The sequence below is a fragment of the Astatotilapia calliptera genome, chromosome 4 (genome assembly GCF_964374335.1).
Source record: "Astatotilapia calliptera chromosome 4, fAstCal68.1, whole genome shotgun sequence".
In the NCBI taxonomy this organism is placed as follows: Eukaryota; Metazoa; Chordata; class Actinopteri; order Cichliformes; family Cichlidae; genus Astatotilapia; species Astatotilapia calliptera.
In genome coordinates this window covers 26,668,982-26,681,953 of record NC_137425.1, presented here as the reverse complement: position 1 = coordinate 26,681,953, position 12,972 = coordinate 26,668,982, and the positions used below count along the sequence as shown (strand labels likewise).

General features: G+C 44.0%; 2 protein-coding genes across 2 annotated transcripts; both read right to left on the bottom strand.

The window, feature by feature from the left end:
* Positions 1–1,518: 1,518 nt before the first annotated feature.
* On the bottom strand, positions 1,519–6,926 carry LOC145428344 (putative ATP-dependent RNA helicase DDX47). Its single transcript, XM_080300447.1, is given in 13 exon segments — positions 1,519–1,870; positions 2,760–2,889; positions 3,069–3,139; positions 3,233–3,370; positions 3,964–4,110; positions 4,218–4,334; positions 4,487–4,558; positions 5,028–5,146; positions 5,293–5,364; positions 5,445–5,633; positions 6,497–6,590; positions 6,803–6,896; positions 6,898–6,926. Coding segments are annotated over 13 exon segments (1,431 nt in total). The 3' UTR covers positions 1,519–1,711.
* A 176-nt stretch (positions 6,927–7,102) lies between these two features.
* On the bottom strand, positions 7,103–11,400 carry LOC145428483 (WW domain-binding protein 11-like). The gene is made up of 10 exons (XM_080300689.1): positions 11,221–11,400; positions 10,606–10,692; positions 10,464–10,495; positions 10,264–10,357; positions 9,785–10,003; positions 9,433–9,666; positions 9,176–9,301; positions 8,789–9,070; positions 8,453–8,638; positions 7,103–8,359 (listed from the first exon to the last, which is right to left on the bottom strand). The coding sequence occupies exons 2-10, from the start codon at positions 10,667–10,669 to the stop codon at positions 7,668–7,670; spliced, it is 1,929 nt and encodes a 642-aa protein (XP_080156815.1). The 5' UTR covers positions 10,670–10,692; positions 11,221–11,400; the 3' UTR covers positions 7,103–7,667.
* Positions 11,401–12,972: the final 1,572 nt, after the last annotated feature.

Sequence of the window (12,972 nt, the reverse complement as noted above, 5' to 3'; positions counted from 1 at the left end):
TAATTAGGTCGGTCTTTGATTATGGGTGTGTGGCATATGGTTCAGCAGCTCCTTCTGTGTTGAGACGTTTGGATGTTCTGCAATTGAAAGCCCTTAGAGTATGCTGTGGAGCTTTTAAGACGTCTCCAGTCGGTGCCCTACAGGTGGAGATGGGAGAAATGCCCCTAAATCTTAGGAGGAAGCAAGTGTCGGTGAATTACTGGGTTCATCTTGGTGGTCATGGTGACGCACATCCCACAAAGGAGGTACTTTTGGAATGCTGGGAGTATGGAAGAAGTCAGAAGGCTCATTTTGGAAAGGTGGGGAATCAGTGGGCTAAGGAGTGTCAGGTGTATGAACTTAAAATATGTCCTGCAGTAGTGTTCTCTGTGGTTCCCCCATGGTTATTGGAGACCCCTCCTGTGGACTGGTACTTGCTGGAAAATTATTGTCATGAGCCAAAAGAAAGAGTCATAAAGCTAGCTTACCACAGTCTGCACTTTTTCTGTTACGTATTAAGAGTTCAGGTGTTACCAATTAACACGTTTCTATGGTGAGAGAAAAAAGAGAGAGTCCTCGAGGTCAACCAGAGCGCTTATGACGCCGAGCGGTGGATTTTGAACCCCGCTACTCAAATAAAGACTACAGCCAAAGTAAGTTTCCAGAGCGACCTCCATCCCCCATCCCGGAGGCTGCTCACTCACTGACGCCGTAATAATCACCACGCGCCCCATCGTTCTTCGCCCTCGCGGCTGGCGCGAGCAAACTTACCTGCAGCAGTCAGAACCTGTTCACAAAGCTCCCCCTGATTCGACCCTGAACGCAACTATACAGCTGCTAGCCACAAGAGAAATGCAGGCATGTATCTGGGCTTCGGTATGCACCACAGTGCACAGTGCTGCCTCCACACTGGGGCCCCTCCTAAAGAGAGCAGGCTTGACCACCGCTGCTCCCGCCTACGGTGGACTGTGCGCACTAGAAAGTGATCGCGCAGATCAATACGCCACACTGTCGCACTCTTGTCAGGATTCAGCCGCTAATAAATTTTTATGTGCGTGCCTTCACGCCTGTCAGAATCCCCTCAATGGCATTAATGAAGGCAGCAATAATGAATACACTGTCGGGCATTATGCTGCGGTGGATACCTTTTAAGATCTATCCCACAAATATCTAGGCACTGCACACCCACTACATGCAGCCTAGAAGCGATTGGGCTCTCGCTTTGCGGTCTTTCTCTGCCCTTCTCCACTATTGGCTGGAACAAACCAACCCCCCAATTTGCTGCAAACCACTGACAAGCATAAAAAAAACCCAAAACATAATAACTATTGCAACTGCTGCTTGCATGCATTATAAAACCGCCTCAATTTGCCACGCATTGTTATTGTTGTCTAATACCTCACATGTTTTCTAAACAAAAAAGCTAGAAAACAAGAAGGGTTAAGTACTTCTTAATAAAACATAATGTGGCTTTTGACTGAAACAGCTCCCTCTTGTGTCTGAAAGCAACATCAGCAGCGGCACCAGCTCACACAATCGTGCGACTTCTTGAGTTTTATTACAAATGGAAACATGTCACCAGGGGCGAGAAAAACATGTGTTTTCTGTAATTAAATAGTCATTCACTTTACTAAGGAAGCAGTGGAAAACGTGTCATAACAATGAAAGTTTCAAAAGACGGTAAAGGCGTTGTATGTCATAGTTCTGTACAGTCTGTTAATGTTGGGGCTCTTCAGCGTCCGCCCCTCCAGGCTCCTCCGCCACGCTTCTTCCCTCCTCCTCCTCCTCCTCCTTTAACCTTCTTCCTCACGCCGGTCGCCTGTTCCGTGTCATCATCGTCTCCGTCCCCTCTTTTAGGCCTTTTCCTTTTGTCGCCTTGCTCCTTCATTTCCTGGGGAACACAAACGTTTTCTTAATGTTCATCTACACTAATAGCTGACTATATTCTATATACAGGCATTTTAGGTCAAGACGGAACAAGTTTAATTTTAAAAAATCAAACATTTCTAAATATGTATTTTTGAAGAAATTAGCCAAGGTTTAGCCAAGTTTCAAACATTTGTTCGTAACTTTTAGTTTATGCTTGCAGTCATTGCTCTTTTAAATATATGGTTACATTTAAATCATTACACTCCCCAACAACTTTACCACCTACACCTGCCTGTTAATGCAAATATCCAGTGTGGTCAGTTCTCTGGTCATCTGCTTCGAAACTTGAAGCAGATGACCTGCGGCAGCAGAAGACCACACAGAGTGCTGCTCCGGTCAGCTAAAATCAAGGAACTGAAGCTAGAAGCTGCATGGTCCCATGAAACAGAAGGACAACAGAAGATTGGAAAAATGTTGCCTTGTGTGATGAGTGTTGATTTCTGCTGCCACAATTGGATAGGATGGTAACAGTTGGCATAAACGACATTTTATCAACAGCTCAGGTTGCTGGTGGTGTAATGGTTTTGGGGATATTTTTCCAGCACACTTTGGGATCCTTAGCACCAACTGTTTACTGTTCATACACCACAGCCTGTCTGATCATGTCCATCTGTTTATGACCACGCTGTATCCATCTTCTGATGGCTGATTTCAAGAGGATAACACACTGTGTCACAAAGCTCAAATCACCTCATGTAGAAACATACCACTAAATACTGATGCATTGGCCAGGCAGGCTCAGACGGGTTTATGCACCATTGTTTTCACACAGCATGTTTTTTTCTTCTTCAAATTTTAGGCTATACCTGACAAATACAGAGAAAAGACACAATAAAGACAGGATGACTTACTATTTTGGCAAATCTCTGGGCCTCGCTCACCCTCTCCACCAGCATCATCACTTCCTCCTCTTGGGTTGGAAAGGCTGGAAGTTTCTTCCCAATCAAGCTTTCAATTCGCTGGAAAAGCTCCACATCATACCTATGGTTATATGGACACCAGACACATTTACTTGCTGCAGTGACCTTCCTCTCCAAACCACAGTATTGCACAACTTACTCAACCATGTCAAAATGGTATAAAAATGGCAATAAGTGGAAACAAAGCAGAGATGTTATTGTATATGGAATGACTGGTGACAATAAAAAGGCCCTTCTTACTGAGTGACGAAAGTGATGGATTTTCCAGATCGTCCTGCTCTGGCTGTTCGGCCAACCCTGTGAATATAGTCCTGTAGGATCAAACACATCCACAGATCAGCTCATCGGTGAAGTGAAATAAATCATCAAACGCACCACCAACATGATTATCAGCGCCTCGGTACCTTAGAGTGAGTGGGAATGTCATAGTTGATGACGCAGTCGACATGAGGAATATCCAGTCCTCTGGATGCCACGTCAGTCGCCAGCAGCACCGACCGAGACTTGGACTTGAACTTGTTCAGAGCTCCAAGACGTTTATTCTGCACGGCGAAGGAAGGAAGATCCAGATCACGTCACAGTATCCACCAGAAAGAAAAAGGGAAAACTTTCACTTCCTTAAAAACTCCATTTGATAAATGTCTGTGTGCATATTTACACACAACTCATATCATACATTAGGTCACATTTGCTGTAATGCCACAAAACCAGAAAGAGGGCTGACATCCAGCCAAACGGGACCAAAGCTGGTCAACATTCACTTTCATTCATGAGTGAAAGAAATTTTTCTTGGTCTACAAAAACAGCATCTTAGATGGTGCAAAGAGCTCTATTCAAACATTTAAGTGAACTGCAGCCTGATTTGAATGTAGATTTGATTGTAGACTGCTTATGGTAAACTGCAGACCATGACAATGACTTCCAGATGTTTCCAAATGGTACAAAAAGTACACTAACTTGCATGTAAAGTTAATTAAGCATGACTTTAGCATGTGTTGCAAATGTGATCGTAAACCAAACTGTTTACAGGGTTTTATAGTATGCGTAGGTAATGCTGACAGAGCAGCAGGCACTATAATGAATGCTAACATCTCAGGTTAAATCCTTATACTCAACCGAGTCTCTGAAGCTTTACCTGACTCATCTGCCCATGTAGAGGGATAGCAGTGATGCCGAGGTTCCTCAACAACAGCGCCACCCGCTGGGCTGTGTTACACGTGCTGCAGAAAATAATAAAGGAGTTCCCGGCCAGCTCGTTCAGGATGGAAACCAGGTAGCAGTCCTGTTGGCAAAACCAAGAGCTAAACTTACTGAATATAAAACAGCTTCAGCAGGTCACAAACACAACTGTCAGCACATGGTCAGCACATGTACACGTGTGCACCCTACCTTGTACTTAGATGGTATAAAGATGTAGTACTGCTGCAGTTTGTCTACTGTGGAGTATTTCGTAGACACCGCGCACTTCACAGGATCTTTCAAAGCTGCTCTCTCTAGTTTCTGGACCTGTAAACATATGACAGAAGGTCAGGCAAAGGCTACTCTGGCAGCTGCTTATTACTGTCCCCCATAATGTGCAGGACAAGGACGGCTAAAAGAAACGCGACTAACATTCTCCGTCATCTAGAGTCGACAAAGAGAGAAGAACACAAAGATACCTTTTTGGTCATGGTAGCCGAGAACAAGAAAGTGCGTCTTTCTCTTGGGATCACCTTCAAGATTTTATCCACCTGGTAAAAAAATAAATAATAATAGGTATAAAAATGACAGTTTACATCAGCTACATGCTTCTTGAAATTTGTACAGGTTAAATTCTCGAAAACCTTCTCTGTTTATAGGCAAAGAGCTTCACAAATGGACACGTCACAGGCGCAAATCTAGCCTGAGGCGTTGGAGGTGTGGAGCCCGTAGCCAGCAGGTTTTTAATTTAAAGCTCAGCCTATCAGCTATTTGTAATCTTTCAAAATGCTCCACTGTCAACCAAAAAAATATACGTCAACTTGGGTTTTTACCAGCTTACGGCCAGTAATGCGAAGTTTAGGTAAATTTCACTTTTTGGATTTAAACTGCCATAAAGGTTGTCACATTCACTTTAAAATGCTTTCATCAATAACCTTTGAGCCTGCCATTTAACAGCACACTGAGGAGGATGTGGCTGAGGTGCTATAGTGAGTCTCCTACCAATAGGAAGCTACTGACCTCAGTTTCGAAGTCCATGTTGAGGATTCTGTCTGCTTCATCCATGACCAGGAACTTCAGCGCTCGTAGAGAGAAGCCCTTTGTGTTCTCGAGGTGATCGATCAAACGACCGGGCGTGGCTGGAAAAAAACAAAACGATTTTTTTACTTAAAAGTATATCATCAAAATCAGTTTATAAAGGATACAAACATTACAACAGTGGGTGAACATAAGCAGACGTGTGAAGTGTGAAAAATATGCAACGCTCTTAAAGGTAAAGTCTTACCAATAACGATGTGTGGCTTTTTCGCTAACACCAGGGACTGGGACATCATGTCGATTCCACCAACTATCACGGCTGCAACGGAAGACAGACGGATTTAGAGCACAGAGCCTCCCGCACTACTGCAAGCCGCCTCACCTTTCAAGGACACGTACCGCACTTAACGCCGATACTGGAGCCCAGGGCCTCAAACTGCTCAGAGATCTGAAATGCCAACTCTCTAGTGGGGGTGAGAACAAGTGTGTGAAGCCTCTGGGGGGAGGCCAGCAGCGACTGGAGGATAGGCAGAGCGAAGGCACCGGTCTTTCCTGAACCAGTCTCCGCCAGGCCAATAACATCCTTCCCTGCAGGTCACAAGGAGACAAGAAATGTTACGCACTTTAACCTTTAGAGATTTAAACAAGTCCTGAGATTCAGACTGAAGCGCTGCTCCTTTAGCTTCAGTCCATGTTAAATCGTAATGATTCACAGAGAAATATGGAGAAGTTTCATATGTTACACGTACAGATATGAGGTGTGTAATCACGGTATGAATTTGAGCACAAACTGATTTCCAATCCTCTGCTGAGATTTCAGATTTCAAATCCCTGGGCCATGCATTTAGCCCATCATCTCTGATTAACAGGATATTTGCTGTCATTGTTACTTCAACTTGTTTTTTTGATGGTCTAGTACAATGATGCACAAATGGTGGCTATGCTAATGCCAAAACAAAGCTGAAAAGTAGCCATACAAAAACATATAAAAACAAGTTCATGAATATTTGAACATTCAGGGGCTGGTAGTGTTGGAGTAAATCTGCCTCTTTTAATAATTCAATTTATTCATGTCCTTTCTTCACTTTGTATAATAAACATTTGTCCCAGTCTTGTAGAAAGTTTTCTTCTTTCTTTTTCTGTCTGTATGCGAGTTTGTCCATCACAAGGATCTCCTCAACAACAACCACCCATTGTCTACAGCTCATTGTTTAAAACCTTAGGGGACTTAAACAGCATGGACGCAAATGGCCTCTAAGATGATCCAAGTAGAGGATCTGAAACAATCGTTGGAATTACATAACTAAATATTTCCCGCAGAGCGAAAAGAATTTTATTCCAGAAGGGTTGTATTTTTCCTGATGTCCAAAAATGTGCGTATGGTTGTTCCGTGTGATCATGTACTGTTACTTGAGTAAAACTGACAGAAAGAGGTAAGCGTGATTTCTCACCTTGCAGAGCCACCGGTATAGCTTCTATCTGGATCTTCGTGGGGCTCTTCCATCCCAGCTGATCACAAGCCTCGCATAGGACATCAGTAACACCCTGTCGGAAGCAGACAAAAGGTAGAAATCTTTGTAACACGATCGTAATTGTGTACTAGCGCCGTATATGTCTCACAGACATATCCCATTCATATTTAAAAGGATAAAATGAGGTTTACATAACACAGCGGAGTTGTAGCTAACTCGAACAGCAGTGGTCTCTCCGTGTTAATGTGCCTGACTCTTTTCCTTCACTCGCTGAAGCAAACCTACCAGATCCTTGAAGCTCTTCACCGTCTCGTCGTTTTCTCCGCCATCACCGTGATCGCTTCCTTCATCGCTGCTCGAAATTTCGAGTGTTTCGTATGTTTGGCTTCACGCTCTCCTCGTCCGCCATGCTTTTCGCCCCAACGTGTCGTCAGTTCCGCACTGCGCAGATGCGGAAACGAGTTCGAGCTTAAGCCGCAGTGGATGATGGAAGTTTGTGTTTACGACCGAAAACGCCAGTGATTGGCTAAAAATACGACATGGGAATTTCTGTCGCGGATTGATTCACACTGAAACAAGATTAAACCAGTTTTTTGAGTTTTTATTTGGCTGAAGATCAAACAGTTTTACACTTTTACTGTTGTCAGTGGTTGGAAAACATTCTATAACTATTTTTATGTTAGGAGATCTGCAATAAAAAAAACAGAAAAAAGTAATACAAGATTGCTTCTAAGGTCAAGTTGCAAACAGGTGGTTGGAAGAAAAACAATTTCAGAGTTAAAAAACAAGACAAAAAAAACAAAACAATATGCTGGATGTGAAAAAGCACTTCTGTGCAGAGCATAGTGTTCTTCTCTTGAATTGACTATGCAAGTTACCCAGTAAAATAAACAGATTTCTTACTCTTTTTGAAATGCACATTCTTGTTGATGCAACAAAAATCTAACCCAGATCAAATGAATATGAGCCTGTAGAGAACAAAGCTGAGGGTGTAGTGGCCTTTCACTGGTAGGTGACAGACAAACTGATTCTAGCTGAAAGTTTGAAGACGGCTACCTCTATAACTCTGCACAGAAAACACAAAACAAACACACTGCTGTTGTTCAGCTTGCCACACTGATCATCATTATCGGCAGTACGCTCCCGAGTCTTAGAGGAGTCCCTCCATCTCCCTCATAAAGGCTTCATACACCTGGTCTTTAGTCTTCATGTTGGGCTGAGACACAGCACCCATCTGTGATGGATTGGCCACGCCCATAGGAGCTGTTGCTGTGCTGTGCTGTTTCTGCCACTGGCCTCCTCCCACACCTTCATCTCCCCTCCTTCCTCCAACAGAACCCCCTGCTTTCTCCATGGGCCCAGGTGCTGCTCCTGGCATTGTTCCAACCTTGTCCCTACGCACCCTCAGCGCTGTGGGCACAAAGCGGGTCACCTCTGCCTTGGGATTGATAATTTGAGGTTTGGCAGAGATGGTAGCCCCGCCTGCACCGGCACCTGCTGCCAGGTTGCCTCCTGCAGCTGCGACAGAGGTGATGTTTGCGCGTTTTTCGATGGTGGGAGGGTGGTGATGGCTGGGGGGATTGCTGCCCGGATTGGTGCCTGTGGAGGCAGCAGCTGTCCCAGGCGGAGGGGGCATCTGCATGACACCAGGTCGCATGGGCATGGCAGGGGGTTGCAGGTTGGTCTGTAAACCGTCCTGGCTGGATCCTGAGCCTTTTTGTCGCTGAACAATGTTTGGAGGAGCACTCAGCACATTGGAATTGAGAGGTGGAGGGAAGAGAGACAGAGGTGGTGCAAGAGGACGCGGAGGCCCTCCAGCTCTTGGGGGAGGAGGCGGGATACCTACAAGGAGAAAAAAAAACATAAATGAGAAATGCATTCAACAGAAGTTCTCACTATTTTATATCTTTAGATTGCCTCCACACACGTGCCTACCTGGTGGTGCTGGGGGTGGTAATCTGGGAGGTGGACCACGTGGTGGAGGGCCTGGTGGAAGGCCAGGAGGGGGGCCTGGTGGAGGACCAGGTGGTCGACCTGGTGGAGGCCCAGGAGGCAGAAGCCGAGGCATTGGAGCCCTCATTCCTGCAGGCATGCCAGGAGGCCTCAAGAACGGAGGAGCACCTGAAGATAACAGAAGATCTCTTTGAAAAAACGATGCAGAGCACTCACACTTAGAGAAGTAGAAGACCCCCACAGAACAGGCACAGGAAATTATTCTAGTATGACTTCAGAGTTGAAGCAATCAATCTTTTAGCTAATCAGAATGCGAACCTGGTGGGGGGCCAGGAGGTGGGCCAGATGGTGGACCAGGAGGCCTCATTGGTGGTGCCGGAGGTGGACCAAGTGGTGGAGGTCCTGTCATCGGTGGCCCTTGCATGTGTGGAGGCCCTTGCTGTCCCGTGGTCCCAGCTGGAGGGGGTAGTCGCTGATTGGCCATGAGATGGGACTGGTTGTCCCCTGGAGGGCCTCTGTCCTCGATGTCAGAGCTGTCTGATTCATCTGTGTATTCTTCCTCTACCTCTTCTTCTTCCTCCTCGTCAGGAACTGACTGACCTGAAGACAAAAAATGAACAAATAAAAATGGCATAGCATATCATCATACAAAGAAAAGACACTGTGAGGAGCACTAGCTTAGTAAGTGCTTAGCACTAACAGTACCTGCCATCCTTAACATCATGGCTTGCAGAGGTGTAATGGCCTTGGTCTTCTTCACAACCCTCTTCTTCTTCCTTTTTCCTTCACGGGGTGCCTCTGCAGGCATATCTGCGAAACGTACGCTACGACCTGCAGTAGTTAAATAATAACAAATTCAGGAATACAACAGAATAGAAACAGTTATAAGATCAAGAGATAAATAAAGGCAACAAAGACGTGAGTTGAGGCTTAAATGTGTTGAAGCAGTCAGAAACACTCACCACCATGTCTTTCACTTCTGTCTCTATCTTCTTCTCGTTCTCTCTCATCGTCCTGCCTGTCCAAGCGCATTCTCTGTTCACCATCTCCCCCTTCATCTCTCTCTTCTTCACTGATGTCTTCAGAGTCGCTGTCGTCATCAATATCGTCCTGATCTCTGTCGCTCTCACTCCCGCTGTCCCGATCTCTCCCCAAATCCATTGCAGAGTCCTTTTCAAATCCAGGAATGGAAGGCTCTGTTCAAAGGAGAAATAGTGTAACAAGAAGAGGACAATGTGCATACAATATACCTCTCATTCCTGCATCAATTTATGCAAGAATTATTATAAACTGAGGAACCCCGCCCCCCAAAACTGTCATGTAGTTTCCAACACACCTTGACTGAGTCAAAATAAAGAGACAGCTGCCCTCTTTTAGTCTCATAGTCCAGTTCAAGTTTGCGTAGCTCTTTGTAGGTTTCAGGATTCTCTCTTTCGTACAGACGAACAATGCGCTCAAATGTCTCACGCAACTTCTTCCTCTTGTCCCGCAACACCTTCTCATTCAGCAACGGCTGCTGAACTGGGTTGAACTCTGTTCAGAAACAAAGTAATTATTTTCATTAGAAAAGCAGCAAATTAATTGTAGAATTCAGATTTTGACTGTGATTTTCTGCTGTTACCTAAAGGCCTGAAATACTTAAATACACACACTAATTATATATAGCATTAATCTACTGATACATGTGTTCCACAAGCTCAGGTCCTCTACAAGTGGCAAACATACAACTAAATAGTTACAACTAAATATATCTCTAACATCTAAATTGCATAAACTCTGCCCTGTCATCTCACCCATCTCATCCAGCTTCTCCATGTCTCTGATGATCTGTCTGGGATCCTTCAGCTTCAGGACTGCTGCTCTCACCATCATCCTCTGCTTCTTGTTCTAATATTTCCAAATGAAAACGATGTTACCATCATATTATCACAGTATTGTTATCCTGTATTGCATATTTAGAAATATCTTTTTTTTTTAAGTGAATGGTTCTAACCTTTTTTAACTCCCTTTTTCTGGCCTCCTTTCCTGTAGAAGGGGGGGAAGAAATGACCATTTTTATATCTAATCAGCAACTGAGCAATATCCAGCAGATCAATTCATGATTGAATTAGCGCCAGTTTGTTATCAGCACTTACTGGCCTGGTCGGTGGGATTCATAAACTTCCCACTCTTGGTGGAGGAGGTTGAACGTCGCCCCATTGTGACGGTAGGTCTCCTTCACGCTGCCATGTAATACAGCAAAACAGAAGAGAAGTGACTTGTAAAGGAAACCTTACGTTGTTATTTTGTGGTACGTTCAAGAATAAGTCGGATTTTGTCACAACCTAAAAATAACACTTTTAGCTCATATTTATGAATCACTGAGACTTTAAACAATGTTTGAATTCATTTTTGACAAATTGCAGCCTCCTTTTTGTTAATTCTAACTTCGATATCAAGGCAGTTTAACCAAACTATCTACAATACACGCCTTAAAGAATTTTACTGTTAGCTATTATTAGCAAAGAAGATAAGAAAGTTGACAATCAACGCACGAGTCAAACTATCTAAGCTCTTTGCACAATTAAACTATTGAATGAGCTGATAAACACCACAGAGCCAATCAAACATTTGTAACACATACATACATATGTTAAATCATGCCGGTCAAAAGCATTTGCCTGGCAGGTTAGCGGCTAACGTTAGCTTGCACTTATAGCTAGGCCCGCGTTAGCAACGAAAGCAGCACAGGAGGGAAAAATTCACTGTACCTTTTGTTCAGTAAAAACTCACAGGGCACAACGCCCTACACACACGCACACCTCCGTGTGCCAAAAGCAATGCAACACGTTTTGCGTACGTCCTGAAAGAGAAATCCAAACCCCCCAGGATTGAATATCACACCGTGGCTTCGCTAACTGTCCGCCATGTTTACTGCCGCGAATGAAAGCGGAAAGGCGATTTTGACGTCATCAAAACAAGCGAGCAGTGAAAGAAAAATAAAACTAACTGGGCGAACGGTATTATTTAAAACTTCACTTCATAGCATTTGTACATATACTAGGACTTTATCATATTCATATTGTGTGGCGCAATGTAACTCTAATGATAATGAAGGGTGATTCTCGTTACAGGTTCCAAGACTGCAATCTAGCGATACTGCCCCCTGATGGTTACAAGCAGCAATTACAACCTCGCTGCACTGATGTGCCAAAAAGTGATCGTATGCCAATCACTTTTTGCGTGTTTTTTTTATGTCTAGATCTCTTTTTATGTTTTTATATAGTTGCTTATATTGTTAAATAGGCTGCAGTAAACAGAGTTTAAAAATGGGTTATATGTTATATGTTTTGTAGCAGTGCTCCTGCTGCTCTACATTCACCTCTCCTTTGCTCTTTTGCTCGGTGGATGTTGAGGATTTGGCTAACTCGAAATGTCAAAATCATATTGTGGGATTTTGACTTTTTGCCCATACACAATGTCAATTTCTTCAAGTCCGTCCTCGCTGGTTGATGTCTCCACCATAGGACGATTCAGTCTCTCCCACAGCTTTTTTTTAATGCTTCTCCCCAGCTCTAAACTGTAGGGACGTTTGCGGCCATGCTTGGACCTGCAAGAAGAAATTCAATCAAAATGATGCATGTGGTCAAAAACCATACTGTAACCATTTTAGAGCTGGCGATTTAAAAAAGTGACAGGACATTTGGAGACAAACGTACGTCAGCATGCTATCTACCACCTCATGGTAGACTCGCTGATAATCTTCCACTGAGAAGTTGTAGATTTTTAAAGTGCTGTCACTGGAGCTGGTTGGCTGGTGGTTGGTACTGCATGGCTCGGGTCTGGGGGGCAATTTTTTTGACACTGGCAGGTCATCATGGGAGATTGCAGAGGGAGGCACTGAGGTCTTTGGAGGTCGGGAAGAACTGGATGCTGGGCTTCGCTTCCTTTTCCGGGGCTGACTGACTGTTCTGTCACGGCGCCGGGGCCTCTGGGTTGAATTAACAACCTGGGAAAGGTCAGAAGCACACAAGGGAATGTCAGTAGTTAATAGCGACCTCATTTTTTTTCAAACAAGACAAAAATATAAATTTGATGAACCACAATGAAGTCCAAACTTCAAAACCCTCAAATGATTCTGTTCCTGAAATTTTACACATCCAACCTGGTCCTTGCTGCAGCACGGTTGTTTCCTGCTGGCTCTGGGTTTCTTTGCATCACGGGCCTGGCATGCAGTGTTTCTCTTACAATAATTATGGTCTTTGAGGTGACCGGGCACAGTAAGCTGCAGGTATACACAAAAATGACAGTAATGCAGACATCAGTTAGTAGTTCATGAAACATTTAAAAAATAACAAACCCTTTCATATGTCCATAAACTACTTAAACCACTCGCATGGTTGAATAACTTGTCCACAGTGATTGTAATGACAAAAAATATCCAACATGTTCACATAAAATCATAAGAACTAAAACCAGGACAATGCATCAAGGTCAGTGTAATAAAAGACGTGTCAACTTAT

Coding starts and splice junctions, on each gene's coding strand:
- LOC145428483 (XM_080300689.1), bottom strand. CDS start 10,669: ATGGGGCGACGTTCAACCTCCTCCACCAAGAGTGGGAAGTTTATGAAT. Junction 10,358..10,463: donor GAAAAAGGGAGTTAAAAAAG/GTTAGAACCATT, acceptor TGGAAATATTAG/AACAAGAAGCAGAGGATGAT. Junction 8,639..8,788: donor ACCTCCTGGCCCCCCACCAG/GTTCGCATTCTG, acceptor TGTTATCTTCAG/GTGCTCCTCCGTTCTTGAGG.